This window comes from Aedes albopictus, chromosome 3 (assembly GCF_035046485.1).
Source record: "Aedes albopictus strain Foshan chromosome 3, AalbF5, whole genome shotgun sequence".
In the NCBI taxonomy this organism is placed as follows: domain Eukaryota; kingdom Metazoa; phylum Arthropoda; class Insecta; order Diptera; family Culicidae; genus Aedes; species Aedes albopictus.
In genome coordinates, this window is record NC_085138.1 from 343,650,529 (window position 1) to 343,674,404 (window position 23,876).

The window sequence follows — 23,876 nt, forward strand, 5'->3', positions numbered from 1 at the left end:
GTGGTGATGTTGATGATGGGTGGTTTCCTCGATATTTGCGCTTTCATGAAGAGCGGTGAACTTACAGCAGGACCCGAATGGATTTCTATGATTTACTTTAAAACATCATGCAAATGAGCTTATTCTTCATAACTCTGGAATACATATGGAATACATGTATTTTAAATTTGTATTAACGGTGTCCTTACAATACTCTTTTATTAATCAACTGTTAGGGCTAGGTACAATACTTCGATAATTTTTTAAATCGATGAATGTTGTTTTGTCTATATATTCTGTGGTGCCTTGACACTGCACCCGACAACACAGCGATACATCAACCATGGTTTGTGAAGTAGAGTGAGTTAGTCTTCGCGAGAGAGAAATAATAAACGTGTCTTTCTGAACTAAAGATTAAAACAGTATTCTTAGTAAGTTAACTAAACTAGAAATCCCCGAGAGTACCACAATTGGCGACCGTGGATGTGGATTTGGCCGGTAAGACTTGATTCTTTCTAATAATATTAAGTTTTCAGGAAAAATACAACGATTGTATGCTGCTGTTATTTATGGGCGGAAATTGAGGTTATGCACCAAATTAAGAAAATGATGCAATCCCTCCGGAAAAGGGAAAACCTGAAACATACCACGAAGGTCGGAAACCTTGAGAAGAAATACAAATAAAGGTTAAACGTAGGTCCTGGAGACTGCAAACAATAAGGTCTAAAGACTGAGGATGATCAGTAGGTCCAAGAGACTGTATTTTAAAGCTGTGAATAAGCAGGAAGGTCCTGGAGACTGGAAGTGGACAGGTCTCGGAGACTGAACAGGTCATACAACAAAACATTTGATTAGGAAAAGGTCCTGGAGACTGAAAACAGACAGGTCTACGAGACTGTAACATACACATGGCATTCAATGTAGAAGGTTCTATAACTCGACTCTAATTATTCTGCGAAAATTAAACATATTACAGTAGTCATTCGATAAGTGGAACATGTATACATTGCACCTATTGAATTGTCATTAACTGCAACGGACAGATGTAAAAGACGTGTCAGTTACTGTGATAGTGTTTACAAAGTGGAATTAATATGTAAATATTTATGCTTCCAGGTGAGCAAACACAACCTGCGTGCGACGTCTTAACTGCGGAAAACGGACACCTGCGAGGTGAAGTTGAGGTAAAGCCATGTACGATTATGAAATGAGCATATGAGAACAGTTTGTCAATATTTCAGTAACCTGAGAGCAAACATGGACAAATGGGATATTCCATCCTTCAAGTTTAAGCTGATGCCACCTAACGAAGTGAGAGATGAATGGGTCCGGTATAAAAGGCAATTCGAGTACTTGAGTCTCGCGAATAATGTAACAAACAAAACGCGACTGAAGAACATCTTCTTGGCAAAGGCCGGGCCTGATGTCCAAGATGTTTTCAGCAGCCTCCCTGGGGCGGATGTTGAAGAAAGACTTGGGGTGGATCCATTCAAAGTAGCGATGGAGAAGCTCGACGAGTACTTTGCCCCAAAGCAGCACGACGCATACCAAAGATTTTTATTCTGGACGCTGAAGTTAAAGGACGAGGAACCCTTGGACAAGTTCCTGCTGCGAGCCATGGAAAGCGCCGGCAAATGTAACTTTGGAAACACCAGACAGGAAGCATACGAGATCTGCGTAATCGACAAACTTATTCAGCTTGCCCCATCGGACCTGCGGGAGAAACTGCTGCAGAAGGAAACGCTCGTTCTTGACGAGGTCATTAAGATCGTAAATTCTCACGGTACTGTCAAGCTTCAAGCAAGCCAGATGACGGTCAGCAGCTATGGACCTTCTACGTCAAGCCAAGCTTCGGGCGCAGTTAACAGGATTGGCAATTTTCCTAGGGACAGTCGATTCAACTGTTCACGTTGCGGTCGCAGAGGCCACAGTGGAAAGGATCCCGTCTGTCCTGCCAGAACAAGGAGCTGTCGCATCTGCCAAAAGCTCGGACATTTTGCAGAGTGCTGTCGATCATCTCGTGGTACAGCAAAACGTGAAACTCGAGACGAATCGAACTTCGATCACAAACGCGTCAAGTATCAGCATGTACGGGCGATTCAGAACACAGACGATGAAGGTAAACCCTACAGTTTCATTTTCACTGTCGGCGATGGGGACGAGTTCTTGTGGGTGAAAATCGGTGGAGTACTGATTCAAACCCTTATTGATTCTGGAAGCCAGAAAAATATCCTGGATGACGTTACTTGGGAGAAGATGATGGCCCAAGGCGCCAAAGTTGAAAATGTGCGATCAGTTTCCGATCAAACTTTCAGAGCATATGGTAGGAGCTCAGATCCCCTCGTTGTAAAGCACGTATTCGAAAGCCGCATCGAAGTGAACGAAGGCCAAACTCCTATCAGCACCTTAGCAACGTTCTACGTCATTGAAGGTGGATCACAGGCACTCTTGGGCAGAGCAACCGCCAAAGAAATGGGTGTACTTACACTGGGGCTTCCCAGTACCGAATCTCCAAATGTTTACCGAATCCGCTCGGAGAGGAAGCACCCATTCCCGAAAGTGAAGGGTATCAAATTGATCATCCCAATCGATACTACCGTTACACCAGTCTGCCAGCATGTTCGTCGCCCACCCTTGGCGCTTATGGATAAAATTGAGGAGAAGCTAGACTCCTTATTGGCGTCCGACATCATCGAACGAGTCGATGAATATAGTGCATGGGTCTCTCCGTTAGTCACGATTGTGAAGGACAACGGGGATCTACGCCTGTGTGTCGACATGAGGAGAGCCAATTTGGCGATAAATCGGGAAACACACTTCATGCCAACCTTCGAAGATTTCCTCCCGCAATTGAAGAAGGCAAAGTATTTTAGCAGGCTGGACATTAAGGAGGCATTCCACCAAGTGGAGCTGGAAGAATCTAGCCGGCATATTACGACGTTTATTACCCATAAAGGGCTCTTCCGGTACAAGCGTCTCATGTTTGGGATTTCGTGCGCACCGGAAATGTTCCAGAAGGTACTGGAACAAATCCTCTCGGGTTGCAAGAACGTGGTCAGTTTCATCGATGATTGTCTTATCTTCGGAGAAACTTTAGAAGAACATGATCAGGCACTCGCGAAAGTTTTGCAGACACTCCGGGAAAAAAATGTTCTATTGAACCACGACAAGTGCGTCTTTCGAGTTCAGGAGATCGATTTTTTGGGCCACCACTTGTCTGGAAATGGCATACGACCAACAGATGACAAACTTGCTGCTTTGAAATCGTTCCGGGCACCACAGACTGCAGAGGAACTAAGGAGCTTTTTAGGTCTGGTGACCTACGTCGGTAGATTTCTCCCGGACCTGGCAACAGTATGTGATCCACTACGGCTGCTAACCCACACAGGAGTTCCATTCACATGGGGAAATGAACACGAAGCCGCCTTCCGTCGACTGCAATCTATGATCTCGGACATATCAACGTTACACTATTTTGACAATTCTCTTCGCACGCGAGTAATTGCCGACGCATCGCCGGTGGGCCTGGGTGCCGTACTGGTGCAATTCGGAAATGATCGTGATGACTCAAGACCTCGCGTAATAAGTTATGCCAGCAAAAGTCTAAGCCCAACTGAAAGGAGATACTGCCAAACCGAAAAAGAGGCGCTTGCTTTGGTTTGGGCAGTGGAACGGTTCTCAATTTATCTGTTGGGAAGGAAGTTTGAGCTCGAAACGGACCACAAACCGCTTGAAACGATTTTCTCGCCAAGTTCACGACCCTGTGCGCGTATTGAGAGGTGGGTGCTGCGGTTGCAGTCATTCACGTTTGTAGTGCGATATCGAAAGGGCAGTAGCAACGTCGCGGATCCGTTTTCTCGACTCGCGACTGATTGTACTAACCAAGATTTTGACAGTGACAGCCCATATCTGGTTTTGGCAATCATGGAGTCAGCAGCGATCGATACCTGCGAACTTGAACATGCTTCAACGGAGGACTATGAACTTTCCATCGTAAGAGAATGCGTCAGAAGTGGAAAATGGGATAAACCGGAGGCCAAACCGTTTGAAGTATTTCGTAATGAGCTGGGATTTGTTGGAGATTTGCTGGTCCGTGGTTCAAAGCTGGTTGTGCCGAAGTCCTTGAGGGCGAGAATGCTTATTTTGGCACACGAAGGTCATCCTGGGGAGACGGTGATGAAACGTCGACTGCGAAACCGTGTTTGGTGGCCCAACATGGACCGCGAGGCTAGTTCACATGTCGCGGCTTGTGAAGGTTGTCGATTGGTAGGGCTTCCGAGTAAACCTGAACCCATGCAGCGCCGGGAGCTGCCAGTGAAACCTTGGATAGATGTTGCCCTAGACTTCCTAGGACCTCTTCCTACTGGGGAATACCTACTCGTAGTGATTGACTACTACAGTCGGTATAAGGAGATTGAAATAATGAGGCACATTACTGCGAATGAAACTATTACCCGGTTGCACAAAATATTTACACGACTCGGATTCCCCGTTACGCTTACACTGGATAACGCTAGACAATTCATCAGTGCGACATTTGATAACTATTGTGCACAAAACGGAATACACTTGAATTACTCCACTCCGTACTGGCCTCAGGAGAACGGTCTCGTAGAGCGTCAGAACCGTTCTTTGTTAAAGCGTCTCCAGATCAGTCACGCACTTGGGCGTGACTGGAAGTCAGATCTACAGGAGTATCTACTAATGTATTACACTTCGCCGCATTCTGTCACGGGGAAGACCCCTACGGAACTTTGTTACGGAAGAACCATAAGGTCCAAGATACCATCACTGAGCGACGTCGAGGTTGCTCCATCGAGAGATGAAGTGGCTGATAGAGACAGATTTCTGAAAGAGAAAGGGAAAGAAGAAGAAGATGGAAAGCGTCACGCGGTGAATTCGAACTTGGAAGTTGGAGACACAGTACTAATGAAGAACTTACTACCTGCAAACAAGTTATCTACTACCTTCAACCCAAATGAATACTTGGTGGTGAATAAAGAGGGTTCTCGTGTGACTATCCAGGATAAAACATCGGATAAATCATATCGACGAAACGTTGCACATCTGAAGCGGATTGATGATTACAATGAGGCCTCGAGTAGCCGTCAAGAGACAGTAGCTCTTTCTGAACATCAAGAACCGGTGAACCCTGAACTGTCCCCGCCGATTGATCAAGCAAACAGTTCCAGATTAAACCATTCTGAACATTCTAGGACCCGACGCCAACTAAAAGTTCCTTTGAGGTTTAAGGACTACAAATGCTAGGAGATTTTGCGTTTACGAGAAAAAAGGAGATGTGGTGCCTTGACACTGCACCCGACAACACAGCGATACATCAACCATGGTTTGTGAAGTAGAGTGAGTTAGTCTTCGCGAGAGAGAAATAATAAACGTGTCTTTCTGAACTAAAGATTAAAACAGTATTCTTAGTAAGTTAACTAAACTAGAAATCCCCGAGAGTACCACATATTCCAACATATCATACATAACCTTCATACACCGATTTAGAATTGTACTTCACAAAACTCACTCCTTACCCAAATAACACTTTGATAACCATTTGGTCTTTTATGGAATTGATAACCTTAATAAAACCTTATATCTTTTATTGTGGTTTTATTATGAATCTAAGAACCTTTTCTAGTCTATTTGACTAAAAAATTATACTTGGGTTAATTACAGCCCCCCATCTTCATCCACGAACCCTATTCGTTATAATCAATAAGCGGTGGGACCTTTTTTTGCCCACATAATTTCATGAATTTCATGTCTTTCTTAGCTAAACAATAACAGATTACAAAATAGCATTCATCAGCAGGAACAGATGTAGTGAAAACTTTTTGTTTAAGGACAAGGTATTTGGAGTACATAGCTCAAAATTTCTAGAGCACCGTTTTTTAGAACCGTTGAACGGATTTGGATGAAAATGCATCACGCTAATTGTTCAGTGGTTGTCAACAGCGTGATGCATTTTAATCCAAATCCGTTCAACGGTTCTAAAGAACGGTGCTCTAGAAATTTTGAGCAATGTACTCCAAATACCTTGTCCTTAAGCATTCCACGAGAAGGGTCATCTCGATCAATGTTACCCGTTGATCAGTTATACCACGCTTTACGGTAATTATTGTTTGATACGGATGTTTATTGGATTTCAGGAAATTTTCAGTGAAAATACATCCTAGAATTATCTTCATTCCTGTTTGGATTCCACCAGGGTTTTCTATTGTTATTCCTCCAGGAATTTAAAATTCCTTCAGTAGTTTTTTCGGTGATTCCTCCAATTTTTTACAATTCCTCTTTTTTTCCATTCGTTTATTTATTTGGCTCTATTGTTTTATAGAAAACTCTACGGAGCCGCAAGTCTGGAAAAAACATTTGTTATTTTAAAATTATTTCTTAAAAAATCAATAACGAGTCCTACGGGCGACTTTGATTTTTGGTCCTGAGCCGGAACCGGAACCTGAAGAGTAGTGTGCGGTAGTTCAGTAGCAGCAAAGCTTCGCGCGCTCGCTTTGCTAGATTTTTGCGATTTGTTTTTCTTCTCTGCGGGGCACCGACGACGGGACGCCAAGCAGTCAGTAGTGTGCGGTAGTTCGGCAGCAGCAAAGCTTCGCGCGCTCGCTTTGCTAGATTTTTGCGATTTGTTTTTCTTCTCTGCGGGGCACCGACGACGGGACGCCAAGCAGCCAGTAGTGTGCGGTAGTTCGGCAGCAGCAAAGCTTCGCGCGCTCGCTTTGCTAGATTTTTGCGATTTGTTTTTCTTCTCTGCGGGGCACCGACGACGGGACGCCAAGCAGTCAGTAGTGTGCGGTAGTTCAGTAGCAGCAAAGCTTCGCGCGCTCGCTTTGCTAGATTTTTGCGATTTGTTTTTCTTCTCTGCGGGGCACCGACGACGGGACGCCAAGCAGTCAGTAGTGTGCGGTAGTTCGGCAGCAGCAAAGTTCCGCGCGCTCGCTTTGCTAGATTTTTGCGATTTGTTTTTCTTCTCTGCGGGGCACCGACGACGGGACGCCAAGCAGTCAGTAGTGTGCGGTAGTTCGGCAGCAGCAAAGCTTCGCGCGCTCGCTTTGCTAGATTTTTGCGATTTGTTTTTCTTCTCTGCGGGGCACCGACGACGGGACGCCAAGCAGCCAGTAGTGTGCGGTAGTTCGGCAGCAGCAAAGCTTCGCGCGCTCGCTTTGCTAGATTTTTGCGATTTGTTTTTCTTCTCTGCGGGGCACCGACGACGGGACGCCAAGCAGTCAGTAGTGTGCGGTAGTTCGGCAGCAGCAAAGCTTCGCGCGCTCGCTTTGCTAGATTTTTGCGATTTGTTTTTCTTCTCTGCGGGGCACCGACGACGGGACGCCAAGCAGTCAGTAGTGTGCGGTAGTTCGGCAGCAGCAAAGCTTCGCGCGCTCGCTTTGCTAGATTTTTGCGATTTGTTTTTCTTTTCTGCGGGGCACCGACGACGGGACGCCAAGCAGCCAGTAGTGTGCGGTAGTTCGGCAGCAGCAAAGCTTCGCGCGCTCGCTTTGCTAGATTTTTGCGATTTGTTTTTCTTTTCTGCGGGGCACCGACGACGGGACGCCAAGCAGTCAGTAGTGTGCGGTAGTTCGGCAGCAGCAAAGTTTCGCGCGCTGGCTTTGCTAGATTTTTGCGATTTTTTTTCTCTTCTCTCTGCGGGGCTCCGACGACGGGACGAGTGTGCGCGCGCCGTGCTTGAGTCGGTTCCGAATTTTTCGCTTCCCTTCGGCGCTAGTTTCCAATACACTTTTAGTTGATGATAAATATTTTCTTTCATTTTTTGCATTTACACAAGAGTGAAAAATGTTAGTTCGGGTTCGCCGGTCGAGGAAAAATCCGGGCGCCGACAAGTGAGTCGCGTTCAGTGTATTTCTGTGTGGAATAGACTAAAGGTTTCTGCTCCCTAGTGGAGTGGAGACGCGCGATAGAATTTTCATTTTGGCTAGTTCTTGCGTCGAAAAGTGGTCGGTTGTTAACGGCGGTTTGTGTATATTGATCCATTGTCAAATCATATCACCAACCATAGGTGACTCCCGGACTGACAATGTACCTTACCCTACTAACAAAAAATTCCTTCCTGAGACAAACGTGGAGATGCAGCGATTCGCGGTCTTTTTAACAACGTTTGTCTTACTAACATTCCCTTCCATCCTCGATGACCGTAAGGACGTGGCCGGCGCCGTTATTGACCTTATTAAAGTTGAGAGCTCTCGACCTGTGTACATTGAGAATAGTAAGCTAGTCCCAAGCCCTATTCATTGGTTCCTTGTGCAATTTCGATTGCTCTGGTCAATCACGGAGTAGCAACTACGAATTGTGCGGTCATCTATGCTCATGCTCATGCTCATGAGCCGGAACCGGAACCTGAAGTCGCGAACTGGTTACGTCGATGAGAAGCCTGTGGGTTCTTCATTGCATCGTGAATCGCCTTGGCAAACTCTTCCAGTTTCTCCAAACCTTCTTTCCGTTTCCTTTCCTTTTCGGTATCGACAGCTTTCCCATGGACAACCGACGACTGCTTTTCCGCTTCCAATTCTTCTGTAGACTCTTCGATAATATCCTCGTATTCTTCTTCTTCTAACACCTCGATAACTTCGCTTTCCAAGACTTCTGGTGAAGCTCGTTCAAGCGATACAGCTTCTTTTCCGGACACAATTCCAGCGTACGAGCACGATCCGCCACTAACTTGCTTCTTAGTTTCCTTTTTCCTCCGATTCTCCCGCTGGGGGCAGGAATCCTTTCGGTGTCCAATTTCCTCGTACAAAAAACAAGTGTCTCTGAGACCGTCATAAAAAATCCTTCCTTTCCGGTTAGCGACAATTATCGTTGGTGGTATGTTCTTATTCACCTCCATGTACACTCCTCTGACTCCATTACACATGTGGTCGAGACCCAGTCCTGTTGGGAACTTCTCCCGTATTATACGCTCTATCTTTCCGAATCTCCTCAGTTCCTACAATAAATCGTTATCTGGTATTTCAGGCGGCAAGTCGAATACACGAACGAATCGCATATTGACACCCGCGATGGACACTCGAACTTCTACTGTTCTCCCGCTTTCATAAGCAAATCGGCGTGGTTCCGCGTTTTTTCTCAGCGAGTCCTCCATAGCCTCGGGGGACTTGAACTTTATGAACAAAGATTGATCCTCTACTGTCCTGTAGGTTGTTTCGATCAGTTTCAAATCAGTGTCCAACTCTTTGAGGAAGTTGGCCATTTCAACCCACGACGGTCGAGGGCTACCCGGTGAGAAGCGAAACTGCACAGTGTTCGTCATAATTTCACTCACGTCGAGTACGTGCTCTATCATTCGACACAAAACACCACCGACGACGAAATAACTGTGAACGATCGGATAACAAAGCGCGCTTGAAAACAAGGCACATACAGCGCAAGCAGTAAACAATGGACCGAGCTGCTAAGAGCACATTCGCGTTCGTCTGTATCTGACGACGGCAGAAGCAAAACTGATTTTTTGCAATTTCTCATCGTAATAGGCTGTTTTACCTCACGCAAATCTGACAGGAAAAGGCCTACTTTCCCACACTAAATTATCAGTGCTGTAATGGTTCATTACAGCACTGATTTGCGTTGCGTAATGAACCATTACAGCACTGTTTTCAGTTTTGGTCAACTTCTTAATGCTTTCTGGACGCAGTTCTGAAAAATAGTGACAAATGCACAGTATAACCTATTATGATCAGATTTTCTTAAATATGGCTATGAGCATCAGTATGCAGTTTGATGAAAAATTTTGTTCAAGCAGTAATTTATGAACTTGCAAAAAACGTTGTACGCAACTCGGTGCAGAACTCGATTTTTACAGCACTCGTCGTAATTATCCAACTCGGCAAGCCTCGTTGGATAAATGTACGACTCGTGCTGTAAAAATCGTTATTCTGCACCTTGTTGCGTAAACTACTATTACAATTCCTCTTTGAATGCCTACTGGGATTTTTTCAGATCTCCGCTAATCGTTTCCTGAGGTATTTATATTTTCTGAGATTTCTACAAGAGCTTCGTCAGGGTCCTGATATTTTCCCAAAGTTTCTTTAGGCACAGACAAACAGACGTAACACTTGCGAAATTTCCATCGACCACTCTTTTAACGATCATTTTAAATTTTCGTAGTTGTGGCTTTCACAACCAGAGGTGCACGCATCGTTTTTCTATGCGTTTGACGTTTCACACTAACGCCTTCTGTTGACGATATTGCACAACACAGTGATTCCTGCAACTTTTCCACCAGGTGATAGTAGTGTAAACTGGGCGATAGATTTTCATGAAAATTGTTCAAAGTGTTACGTCTGTTTGTCTGTGCTTTAGGGATGCATCGGGAATTGAATCTTAAATTATCTCCAGGAGTTTCCCAAGAATTTCTAAGAGTTTCCTGGTAATATTGCCAGAATTATTCTAAGAGTTTCTCCGGAATTTCCACAGAAATCGCTTTAAGGTATTTTCCCAGAATTTCCTCAGTTCATCGGGAAGTTTTCCCTGAGTTCTCTGAGGATTAATCTAGAAGCTCTTCAGGCATTTCTCCCCTGAATTTCTCCAGGACTTCTCCGCAAATTTCTCCAGGAGTTTCACGGCAGAACTTGACTCCTTGAGAATTTCTCCAGGTGTTTGCCGGGAATCCCTCCATGGATTTTTCATAAATACCACGGGAACTCCTATAGAATTTCCCCAAAAATTTCTGCAGCATTTGTGGAGAATCTCCTTAGGATTTCTCTGCAAATGACTACAAGATTTCCACGAATTTTACATTGGGAGTTTAAATGAATTAACCCAGGGGATCCTCGAGAATTTCACCAGATGTTCCTCGGAATTTCTCAAGGAGTTCCCCCGGAATTCATCCAGGTATTCATCGGAAACTCCTCCAGGTGTTTCTCGGAAATTTCTCTTGGAGTTCTTCTGGAATGCCTCCAGGAATTCCTCGGCAATTTCTCCAGGAGTTCCTCAGGAGTTACTCCAGCAATTATTCCAGAAGTCTCGAGTATGCCTCCAGGAGTTCATAGGGAATTTCACTAACTGTTTCTCAATAATTTAACCAGGTTTTTCTTATAAAACGCTCCAGAAGATTCTTGGGAATTTTCCAGAACATCCAGATGTTCCCAACAAATATTTCCGGGATTTCCTCGGCAATTCACCCAAGAGTTCCTCGGAAATCCCTCCAAGATTTCCACGAGAATCCCTTCAGGAGTTCCTCAAGATTTTTTTCCAAAGGTTCATCGGAAATTACTCCAAGAGTTCCACGGGAATTCCCGAAAATTTTTCTAGGGGTATTCAAAAGAAACATTCAGATGAATTTCGGATAAACGTCTGGAGGATTTTCCGAGGAATCGCCTGGAAGAATTCTTGAGAAAATGGTGAAGGAATTGTCGAGGAATTGCAGGAGGAATTATCTTTGAACTCCTGGTGCAAGAACTCTTGGAGGATTTCCGAAGGAACACTAGAAGCAATTCCTGAGAAACTGCTGAAGATATTTGAACAGCCATTCTTCGACAAATCTTCTGATAGATCTGCGAAAAATGCTGAATGAAGGGACTGCTTAACTGTCGAACGAAGCTAGGAGGGGGGAGAGGAATTTTTGAAAAAAAAATCACGTTAATTTTATTGGAAAGATCCTTTGTAAAGGTCCCACGAGAATTGCCAATAGAATCTTTTAAAAGTTCATAGCAATTTTGTAATAATTCATTTCAAAATCAATTCATCACTACAGTATAAATCCTAAAATTTCCGAAAATAGTGGTCGTCATATTTGGACTAAAAATTGGTCAAAAATTTCCGCCAGCACAAAGATTGAAAAAAGGCATTTTTAAGTTTTAATCAGCAAAAACAAATGTCTTCAAATACCTACCCCGAAATTGTGATAGCTCTGAAGTTCTCAAATTCAAATTGGTCGCTTTTCTTGTGAATGGCATCCCTAACTTCTCTCAGCGTGAGAGTTGAATCACGGTTCTCTGCAGTGTTGACTCAATAGTTTCCTCCATTGCCTTGTTGTTCACGCCATTCAGGTGCTCATCAAACTGCTTCATCCACCTTTCAAACACCTCACATCCGTCCGTCAAGAAGTTTCCGTCCTTACGCCTGTATAGTTCGGCTCTCGGCACAAAGCCGTTGAGCTTCTGGTAGAACCTCCGTGTTTTATGAGAACGGCTCTGCAGTTTTATCTACTCGCTCTCCCCTTCTTGCAGGCGGCACTTTTCCCCTGAAAGGGTCGTATCTGCTGCTTTTGCTTCTACATATTTGTATAGTTGCTTGTTCTGCCGGTTGCCATGCTGCAGCATTACCACTCGCACTGCGTTCATCTCCCCCAATTTCACTTTGCACTTTTTGTCTTACCATTCGTTCCATCGCCTCAGTTCTACATTTCTGACGATGTTCTCGATTACATAGTTGATAGCTGCTCTGAATGTAATCTGGTAGTTCTCCAAAAGAAGCCATATCGAACTCACCCTCTTTCAGCATCGCAGTCTCAAGACTCTGCGCGTACGCTGAAGTTTTTTTTTTACGTCGGTAATGGTACCGCGTAAAAACAACGCGTTACTTCAAAAAACGTCGTAAAAAAGTCAAGTCACGTTAGATGAGATACTGACTATTTTGAGCGAAATTTCTTTGAAACCCTCTGGGAATTTCTGAAACGTTTATGGATTTCCCAAAAGCGCCCCTGTAGCCCTCTGGATCCCCCTACAACCACCTAGGACTCGCTGAAATGCCCTGAGATCCTCTAAAACTCCCCTAAGACTGCTCAAAGCGCTCCTGAAACCCCAGGGACCCCCTTGAAACCTCTTGGAGTGACCTGAAGCGCCCTGAGACCGCTAAAGCCCCTTTAGGATTTCTGAGACCCCCTGAAACATCGTGGGATGCCTCTGATTTGCCCTAAAACGTTTCTGAGGCCCCTGAAACATCCTGAGATCACCTGAAACTCCTTAGAAGCCCCCTGAAACCCCAGAAGTACTGAACTTAAACATAAAATGAGTATTGAATTAAACATAAATCTTACAAGCAAAGCTCAAACATTTTCCAACCTAATTCAACTATTATATTTAATACCTATAAGAAACACTCACAAAACAAATAAGCTACACAACACCCCTTGAAGGGCATCTGAGGTCCTCTGGAACCCACTTAAAGCTATGTATCAGTATGATTATTTCACATCAAACGTTGAAGTTAAAGCTAAACCATGATTCTATATTAAAAAATTAGAACAAAAAACTGAATAAAACAGTATTGTCAATGAAGTTTGATCATGTCAAACTCAAATGGATTTGCTAGGATTTTTGTTACAGAATCATCAAGTTCGTCAGTAATATAATACTGAAGTATGTTGATTTCATTTTTTTTTTACGAAAAATGCTATTATAATACTGAATTGAAACTTAAAAGCCCTTGCAGTCAGTAATGATTTGAGCCCTATCATCAATACATATAAGTACTACATTCCAGAAGGTTTGATGAAGTTTCAGAGGCACTAAAGGCGCTAAACGGTATCACGTTCATGAGTATTTATAAGACGGTTTGTTCATTTAACTCTCATCATTCGCCCTGAACTCCCTTGATACCTTTTGACACTTTCTGAAAAACTGTGTAATACCTTCCTAAAATAATTGAAATTCCCCATTACAACAGTTCACAGTGGCTGATTTCGTCATTTTAGCGCGCTTAATTAATAACTTTTTAACTATGGCGTTTGGCGTCATGGTGTCTTTGAGAATGTTTTTCACTATCACAAGGAGCTTTTTTTAAACTATAGTTGGAATTGATCAATCTCCCTAAAAGTGAGATAGCAAATTTATTTTTGAATTTTTCAAGATACAAGGTTGACATCTTCACAAAAATTGTAGAAAATGTTGTTTGGAGCAACTTTGTCTAAGACGCCTACGTTTTCTGTCATCAGCCCCTTGAAAAGGGTTTTTTTCACAATAACTTTCTAATAATTGATTCTACATTTTTCTCATGTTCTACAAAGTGATAGATAATGGTAAAATACTCAATTTCGCCGAACATGACATCCCCCATATTTCATCTCACCTTTAGGGGGCTTGATCAATTTCCAAAACAGTTCAAAAGAAGCTCCTTGTGATTGTGAAAAAATTTCTCGAAGACACCATGACGCTATACGTCATAGTTAAAGAGTTATTAACACAGCACGACAGCACGCTAAAATAACGAAATTAGCCACAGTGCAGTTTGGCCCTCTAATACCTATTTTATATTCTGTTCCCAATATCAGTTTTGTCATCAAAAATGGATTGAAACGTGTTTTGCAGGCGAATTCTTTTATTTGAGATTTTGTAAATTCCAGGTTTTGATTTTACTGTTTTTTTTTCTTTGAGTCTACTGGCGTTACTGATTTTTTTTTAATTCTTAATCACTTCACCTTATTTACAGCTCTATTGTTCACTAGGGCACTACGTGAGCGATTTCAATTTACAGCTGCATCTACAGTATTGTACAGCGCCTAGATGTGTTCTATTATACTTTATCGAACTGGTTGCCCTTCTGCTGCTTTCACTTTTCTACTCTATACATGGTAGAATGATGAGCACAAGGATGATGGATGGCCGTTGTTCCTTTCCAGTCCGATTGGGGGTCCATTACACAGCGTAACAAAAATTAACTTTTGGCCTGTCTCAAGAGCAAACTTATGTGTCTCTGACATATTTTAGGCCGCTGAATCCGAATCCGGGCTCAGATTTGCTCCAACACGTCACACTTTTGAGCTATACCTCAATTTATAGGGCAAAATATGCGATTTTGGGCTTTTTTAGCTGCAAGCCATTAAGCAGGGTCATATTTTTTTTAAGCAATCAAAAGGTTAATTGGTCAATTAACATCTAAATTAACGACTCATGCAAAATATTTCGTTTTACCAAATCAAATTTGATAGTTTTAAGCGATTTATGTTAGGTACGATATTTCTCATACAAGTCACCCTTTAAAAGTTGCATGCAAGTTTTCATACTAACATAAAATGCTTAAATCTATCAAATTTGATTAGGTAAAACGAAATATTTTGCATGAGTCGTTAATTTAGATGTTAATTGACCAATTAAACTTTTGATTGCTTAAAAAAAATATTTCCATGCTTAATGGCTTGCAGTCAAAAAAGCCCTAAATCGCATATTTTGCCCTATAAATTGAGGTAGGGTATCGCGCCACTTGGGCGGTGGCTTCTATATTCGTCTGTTTGCCACTATAACTCAGTCAATTTTGAACCAATTGACTTGAAATGTTGTACACGGGTAGATACTATACCTGTCACACCACATTCCAACAGTTGTGTCAATTGGTTCAAGTTTGACTGAGTTATAGTGGAAAACAGACGAATATAGAAGCCACCGCCCAAGTGGCGCGATTCCCTATAGCTCAAAATTGAGACGTGTTGGAACAAATCTGAGCCCGGATTCGGATTCAGCGGCCCAAAATCCTTCGGAGACACATAAGTTTGCTCTTGAGACAAAAAAAATGTTGCGCTGTGTTATGAGTAGCAGTTCGCCGATATCCAGGTATCCGGGTCCGTTTGAGCCATGGGGCTCAGAAGAGGGTCAGTGTCAGCCGCTCTCAGTGAAGAGCAACTGACGAAAAATTGCATGTGCCGGGGCTGGGAATCAAACCCATGACCATCCGCATATAAAGCGTGCGGCACTCCATCCTCGGTCGCGCCCAATGCTCGCCAAGTCACGCTCCACCTGGTCCGCCCATCGTGCTCTCTGCGCGCCATGCCTTCTTGTGCCAACCGGATCAGTTGCAAATACCAGCTTTTCAGGGTTGTTGTCCGGCATTCTTGCAACATGCCCTGCCCACCGTATCCTTCCGGCTTTGGCCACCTTCTGGATGCTGGGTTCGCCGTAAAGTGCAGCGAGCTCGTGGTTCATTCTTCTCCGCCACACACCGTTCTCCTGCACACCACCGAAGATCGTCCTTAGCACGCGTCGCTCGAAAACTCCGAGTGCTTGCAGGTCCTCCTCGAGCATGGTTCATGTCTCGTATCCGTAGAGGACCACCGGTCTTATTAGCGTTTTGTACACGCAACCAGGGATTGGTAGATTTTAATACAATGTGGTATGAAACATATACAAATATTGTGTTAAGGCTTTGCAAATACAAAAATTGGTAGGTGGCAGTATACCAAAAATTGTATTGGCTTCCTAGAATCTGGAAAAAAGAAAATTTCGCATGTGTGCGTGTGCTCTGTCGCACATGGATAGCCGAGAGGCTGAAAGCCATCATAACAAAACAAAAAAGTTGCTTGGTGATGGAAGTGATACAGCCGCCACACTGCACAATGGGCCCAGAACCGTATTTACGAAGACAAAACTGACTAAGCTTAAATTTAAAGTTTTTTGACACATATTGTGATTCAGAATGTTTCCTTTTAATTGTTGACCTCATTCCCCATTATTGTTTTGTTTAGGTGGTTCAAATCTGCTTTCTAATAATTATATTCACGATTTCATGATGCATGGTGATGGATCGTTTCATTGGAAATTCCAAGAATAAGCGGCGCCAGAGGTCAAGCAAATTTTAGAAAAAGTTACAGCTTGCTGAATATATTCAAAATAATAAATAAGAGTTGCTTGCTTCAATCAATTTGCAACTAGCGCTGCCTACTGGCAGAACCTTGAACCAATCAGCTAATCAACTGAGAGGCCTTAACCAACCTAACAACATCACCGAAGATATCAACTTTCTAAGTGGTTCGATTCTTGAGATACATATATGGAATATAAGACTTGTTTGCTCACTAGCGCCGCCTAGTGGTGGAATTTTGAATCAAACGGCCCCTCATTTGTTGGTTATTGACCAGCCAAATAATATTGCCGAAGACACCAACTCTCTAAGTAATTAGGATTATGAGATATTTGGTATAAACATTTCATCATGTTACGCCTGCTTGTCTCTGGCATGACAGATATCATAGAGAGCGAAATTTCTATACCGTATATATTAGTTTCATTGATTGATTTGATTGATTTGTCTTTATTAAAGAGACTTTCAGCCCTTGGCTGGTTCGTCTCTAATATATTAGTATCATATTTGAGTGTTCTTCGTTAAACTGCTATATCTCATGATTAAGTGAGCCGAATGAAATGAAATTTTGCACATTTATGACTAATACAAAACCTTTGACTTGACTTAAATACGTTCGACGAAAACAAAATTACAGCTTTTTGATTACTTTACGAAAAAAATCATTCATTTACATTTTTTTTTTTTTGCAAATTTGATACAATTTTGTAGAACATTTTGGAGTTGTATAGAGAATAATTAATCAGCAGTATTTTGGATAAGCCACACTAGAATGACCGTACTCATTTCACAATAATGCAAAAAAAATGACGGAACTAGGCAGAAACATTTTTGTCTTCGTAAATACGACTCTGGGCCCATTGTGTACTGAAAAGCCCGCATCCGGCAGTGAGCTGTTTGCATGAGGAAAATTGCTAGTAGACAATAGGACGCGAAGCTCAGCAGCTAAGCGAAAGTTATTTTTAGATACAACCCGGTTCAACTTCTCAGGTTTGAGTAGAGGTGTTTGTGTGTAGTGGTATGGAACCTGTGGAACCATGTAGCGCATCTTAACCTTCATCCAGCAAACGTACATTTTCCACCTTCGGAAAAGCACAAAAATTCTCATAACTTTTTTTGTTTTTCGATGGATTTTGATGAAATTTTCTCAACTTCCCGAAAAACTCTTCTAGTTTATTATGCCGGGGACATGGGTACCTGGTCCACATGGTTCCGGAGTTATTCCGGATTGTCTTGGGGTACCAAAATTGGTCACATACTTTGCGCAACGTATATCTCAAGATCCCGATCTTAGGCGAATTTGTTCAGCAGGTTAAGAACTAACTGGCAACGGCAACTTTGGTTCGCGATTCTGCCGCTAGGCGGCGCCAGTTGTCAAAAATGTTCTAACACTCATATCTCGGAAACCTGATAAGATAGAATGATGCTGTATTCGGCAAAATTCTTCAGCAAGCTCAGAACTATCTGATAGTAAGGTCTTTGGTTGGGGATTTATCCGCTAGGTGGCGGATTGTGTCTGAAAAATTCTAACACGTATATCTCGATACCCTAATGAGGTACAAGCATGTCGTTTTCAGCAAAGTTGTTCAGCAGGGTAAGAACTATCTGACAATGGCGCCTTTGGTTCGAGAATCGTCCGCTAGGTGGCGTCAGGGTAAAAAATCTTCAAACTTCTATATCTCAGAATCCTGATAAGATAGAATAATGCCGTCTTCAACAAAGTTCTTCAGCAAACTAAAAACTGTCTGATAGTTGAGTCTTTGATGCGTGATCTATTCGCTAGGTTATTCGCTACACCGTCTTTCACCTCCTGCAGACAATTTTTTTCACTCCACAAATTTCTTCCGGGAATGTCTCCGGGAATTTCTACAGGAACTCTTCCGGGCATTTTTCCAGGAATTTCTCCCAGAATTTCTCTGGAAATATCTTTGGGAATTCTTCCGGAATTTGTAGCCGCGGCTGGGCGATCCAGCATAAAACACGTGGCTTATGCGCCACTCCTCGAAAGGAGACCACGAGCCCAATTTTAAATTGCCCGGATGAGACTCCCTAATGGCGAGTCCATTTAATTTCCTGGAAAGGATTTATGGATCGATCCAGCTGGCTACGATCTAAAACGGCCAAACGGGAAATCCCTATTACCACAACATAACAGCACAATCACGACGACACTCAGAGACGACGGTGAGAGATCTCACCTGAACCCCTACGATCCCACTAAAGAAAAGTTCTCATCATTGGCGAACTCTCCTCTCGCCACCAGATCCCTCACTGAGCTGGAAGACACTCATAAAATAACCCAATCAAACTCGACATGGAGAACGGGAGAACGAAACTACAGAGAAACGCGCAGTGATGTTAAAATACAATTAAACAATCAAATTTCTAGGAAGGAAACTCAGGACACATATTTATTTGGGGTTTTAACGAAACGAAACGATTTATATGGGCTTAATTACTAGGGTAACTTACAAGTTCATTATAATCTTTACTCATAGTGTGCGTGTTTGTGTTCGTTCTCTATTTCCATCTTCCTAGCTTGTGTGCGATTTTAGCCACTCCCTGTCTCCTAACCTGTGCTCAGTGCTCTACTCTCTACGTGACGTCACTTGATGGAAGCTCAGCTTCGTATTTGTCTGCACTCCTGTGACAAACTTTTCTGCTGTGGTGGCGAAGACGGCTCACGCACGCATTTTCACGGAACCGGGGGCTCCAAGACGATGTCGGAAGGATTTCCGCATACCGAAACGACGTTGGTTGGCTCTAAAGGCGCTTCATTTCTCAGTCTTCGACTGGCAAAAAAGGTTCTCCGCGGCGCCCTCAGCGGACGCCGCACTTCTCAACAAAAAAAAGGATGATGGATGACTCACCGATTCGTTCCGCTTACTTAACCTCAGCAGTCGATGACGTATATGCCGGGTCGTTGATCTCTCCGGCTTGGTTGATTGATGGCGGCGTTCGTTGATCGGTTCGTCAGCTCGGTGACCGCAATGGCGGTTGCCGATTCGCAGTGGCGCTTTTTCGGCTGTTGACAGCGCCCTACTGGTCAATTGGCGTACCAGCGCGTGGACTTCGTCCACCTGAAGGTCCTCGGGCCTTCTCGGACCGATGTGGTTACGGATCCGTCCGCTTCCGGCTCTCTGGCGGTTGCCGGGTATTCTCCGTCCGTTGGGGAAGGAAGCTATTGCGCTTGGGTGCGCAGATCTGCGGGATTGAGATTGGAGCCAAACTGGCGGGACAAAAAGCATAAGCACTGGCACAACGAGCACATTAAGAGCACAATTTCTCACCTTGATCTTGAGATCCCTACCACCTCACAATCGCACACAGTTCTTTACGCACACTTTGGCCTACTATGGAACGAAACACAAAATTAAACTATTTAACTACATATACCTAACATCACTTAGAACACCTACTTCAGGCACACGAAGAACTAACGAGCAAACGCGGACACTTCCAACTCTTTGAGCTATCACGGACGAACTGATCGAGTCTTTGTAGCCTCAGATAAGGGAAAGTGAATGATCTCGGACGTACCCGGAAGTACGTCATTTCCCGAAACCCTTCGTGTTCAATCGTGACTACACCGCTATGTGGATAACTTGACCGATAGTCGTGCTGCTTTCTCTTTCCCACCTTATCCAGAAAACAAATGGCCTCGACCTCGAGAAGCGTTTGTCAATGGAAGCCTTTTCGTTTGCCTAAGTTAAGGGATATTTACAAATTTGAACCATGTTATATAGATTGTATTCTGTTACAATCTATCTTACCTAAATATTTACAGACTTATTTCCAAAATATATACAAATTCTCCTGACCGCTACAAATTTTTTCCAGGATTTCCTCTAGGACCCACATCAGGAACTTTTGCGGAGATTCCTTCAGGAATTCCTTCGGAAGTTTCCCCAGGAATTCTTCCGGGAATATCTCCAGGTGTTATCCAGGAATTCCTCCGGATTTCCTCAGAGAATTTCCCAGGAATACTTCCATGAGTTTCTCCGGGAATTACACCGTGAATTGCTCCGGGATTTTCCTCAGGAATTCTTTCAATAATTTTTCCAGGCTGGATTTCTCCGCGAATTTTTCTAGGAGTTCCTCCATGAATATCTCCAGGAATGTCTCCGGGAATTGCTTCTGAAATTACTTTAAGAAATTGTCCGGGAAATCCTCCAGAAATTCCTTCACTAAATCTTCCGTGACTTTTTTTTCAGTAAACCCTCTGAGAGTTTCTCTAGGAATTCCTCTGGGAATTTCTCTAGGAATTCCTCCTTTGTTTTCTCCAGCAATTCCTCCGGTGATTCCTTCAGTAATTTCTCCAGGACTTTTTCCGCGATTATTTCCAGGAATTATTTCTCCCGGGGATTCCTCCAAGTATTCCCTCAGGGGATTTCTCCTGGAATTTTCTTCAGGGAAGCCGCCCAGGAAGGAGGATTCCCTGGGGAATTTTCCAGAGAAATTACGGAAGAATTCCTAGAGAAATTTTCTGAGGAATTCCTGGAGGCAATCCTAGAGGGATTCTCAGAAGAAAACTTATAGGAGACATTCCCGGAGGTATTCGTAAAGGAAGTCCTAGAGGAATTCCGGGAGAAATTCTCGAGTGTTTTGTGAGAAAAAATCACGGAAAACTTCCTGAAGAGATTCCTGGAGAAATTCCGAGAGGATTTTCTTGAAAAAAAAACGACAGTTTTCCTAAGAAAACTCCTGGAAAAAATCCCGGAGAAATTCCTAGAGAAATTTTTGGAGGAATTCCTATAGAACATCCCGGAGGAGTTCCTGAAGAAATTCCCGAAGGAGCTCATGGAGGAATTCCCGGAGGGACTCATGGGACGAATTCCTGGGAAAATTCTAAGTGAAATTTCCGGAGAAAATCTCGGAAAAAAGTCCGGAGGAATTCCTGGAACAATTCCCAGAAGAATTCCTGTTGAAATTGCCGAAGGAATTCCTGAAGGATTTCCTGATGGGAGTCCTAGATGAAATCCTGGGGAAATTTCCGGAGGAATCCCCGGAGGATTTCCTAGAGGATTTCCCGGAGGAACTTGTGGAGGGTGTCCTAGAAGATTTCTCGAAAGATTTCCTGAATTTATTCTTGGAGGTAGTTCTTGAGTAATTCCCAATGGGATTCTTGGATAAATTCCCGCTGGAATTTGTGGAGAAATTCCTGGAAAAATTCCCGAAAGAGTTCCTGTAGAAATTCCCGGGGACATTCCCGGAAGAAAAAACGGAGCAAAAGAAGCAATATTGTAGGGCGACAAAATTTGTCTGCAGGGAATCAAAGACGGCGTTAAAGTATTGCCTCTTGTACCACCGTACTCGACCGTTACTATCCTGCCAAATGGCTCTTAGCTTGCTGAACAACTATGCTGCAAATGGAATACTTCTTGTTCATTATGGTGTTCATACAAATATTTTCTTAATACTTGACGAAACCTATCGAATCATATCAGAACTAAGGACACCAGATACGTCTTACTTCCTCTTAACTTTCGGAACAATTTGCTGGACGTTTTCCGATTTTTTTAGATAAAATTGTTTGAATGTTTTGATTGCTGGTGTCACCGTTGCCGGATAGATCTCAACCTGCCGAACAATTTTACAGAAAACGCCATGCTTTTAGTTTATTACAGTAACGAGATACATGTGTTTAAATATTATACACAAGGTGCCACCTAGCGAATAAATTATGAATCAGAGACTCAACTATCAGACAGTTTTTAGCTTGCTGATGAACTTTGTTGAAGACGGCATCATTCTATCTTATCAGGATTCTGAGATATAGAAGTTTGATGATTTTTGACCCTGGCGCCACCTAGCGGACGATTCTCGAACCAAAGACGCCATCGCCAGATAGTTCTTACCCTGCTGAACAACTTTGCTGAAAACGACATGCTTGTACCTCATTAGGGTATCGAGATATACGTGTTAGAATTTTTCAGACACAATCCGCCACCTAGCGGATAAATTCCCAACCTAAGACCTTGCTATCAGATAGTTCTGAGCTTGCTAAAGAATTTTGCCGAATACAGCATCATTCTATCTTATCAGGTTTCCGAGATATGAGGGTTTGAACATTTTTGACGCTGGCGCCGCCTAGCGGCAGAATCGCGAACAAAAGTCGCCGTTGCCAGTTAGTTATTAACCTGCTAAACAAATTCGCCTAAGATCGGGATCTTGAGATATACGTTGCGCAAAGTATGTGGCCAATTTTGGTACCCCAAGACAATCCGGAATCATGTGGACCAGATACCAGTGCTGCAATTTTTCGACAGGCCTTTTTGATAGCGATATTTTGCTTTTTTCATTTTCCTCGTTTTGCTTTTCATGTCATTGTTGTTTTCCGATCAGCAACACGGGAGCGAAATGAAATAGGTACTCACACTCGCACGCAGCGTGCTGAAAGCGAGAGCTGACAGGGCTAAATTTCCATTCAATTTTCTGTAGTTGAGTGTTTTCACCCGTGGTAGAGTATAGGGCACTCACTCTCACAAGCCACCGCTTGAGACGAATCCCGACCAGAAGCACCTAACAAGATCATAACAAAATTGTAACAACCGTTGTTAGAAATAACATAATTTGATATAATTTTGTTGTAAGGATTCTTATATGTGAATGACCATAACAAAATTGTAACAAAATTTGTTCTTATTTTAGAAACAAAACTATAACAAAACTTGTATTTTTTATTCAAACAGGTGTATAACAACATTTGTTACATTATGCATATTAAAATAATTGCCTGTAACATAATTTCGTAACAGATTTATTATAATATTTGCAATAATTTTTGTAACAAAATAATTTCAAAATTTGTTGGATTTTTTGTATTGACGCGAAAAAGTTTGATCATTTTTGTGATATTGATTATTCGAGCCAAAAGAATAAAAACAAAACGTTTAACATAGGTAGCATTCATTTATAACGCAACGCTAAAATCATCATGTTTTAACAACCCCTCCTCTTCCGTTACGCTTTTTTGTAAAAAAGTCCTAAATTTTTTGTATTGACCGTATCGCTCGATTGTACTTCCCCCTCTTCCTTGAGCGTTACGTAATTTGTGGACGGCGTCATATTTGTTATGAAAAATGTAACAGAACTTGTTATCATTTAATTTTAATCTACCAAATTTACAAACAAGTAGTGCTCTGAAGCTATCGTTATGCGGTATCATTACAGCTAGAAGCTGTAGTAGAAAAATCTGTTGGGATATCAACATGGCTTGTCCGATGTAATCATTATTATCAAAACAAACTGTATAAGCTGGATATATAGCTGCAAATCACATGCTTCACAGGTACCTATCTGATTTCTATTTTTTTGGGATTCTTTTATTGCACTCTAATTCAAATCCGGAATAG

At 42.8% G+C, this 23,876-nt stretch overlaps 2 protein-coding genes across 3 annotated transcripts; one reads left to right on the top strand and one right to left on the bottom strand.

Moving 5' to 3' along the window:
• Positions 1-279: 279 nt before the first annotated feature.
• Positions 280-5,443, top strand: LOC115260714 (uncharacterized protein K02A2.6-like). 2 transcript variants are annotated; one of them, XM_062843155.1, is made up of 3 exons: positions 280-477; positions 1,096-1,163; positions 1,221-5,443. In XM_062843155.1, exon 3 carries the CDS (start codon positions 1,237-1,239, stop codon positions 5,245-5,247), a length of 4,011 nt encoding a protein of 1,336 aa, XP_062699139.1. In that variant the 5' UTR covers positions 280-477; positions 1,096-1,163; positions 1,221-1,236; the 3' UTR covers positions 5,248-5,443. The 2 variants fall into 2 exon arrangements, with proteins under 2 accessions (XP_062699139.1, XP_062699138.1); XM_062843154.1 differs by having other exon boundaries at positions 1,096-5,443.
• Positions 5,444-6,306: 863 nt separating this feature from the next.
• On the bottom strand, positions 6,307-9,463 carry LOC134291652 (uncharacterized). The gene is made up of 2 exons (XM_062859659.1): positions 8,350-9,463; positions 6,307-6,442 (listed from the first exon to the last, which is right to left on the bottom strand). The coding sequence occupies exons 1-2, from the start codon at positions 8,864-8,866 to the stop codon at positions 6,387-6,389; spliced, it is 573 nt and encodes a 190-aa protein (XP_062715643.1). The 5' UTR covers positions 8,867-9,463; the 3' UTR covers positions 6,307-6,386.
• Positions 9,464-23,876: the final 14,413 nt, after the last annotated feature.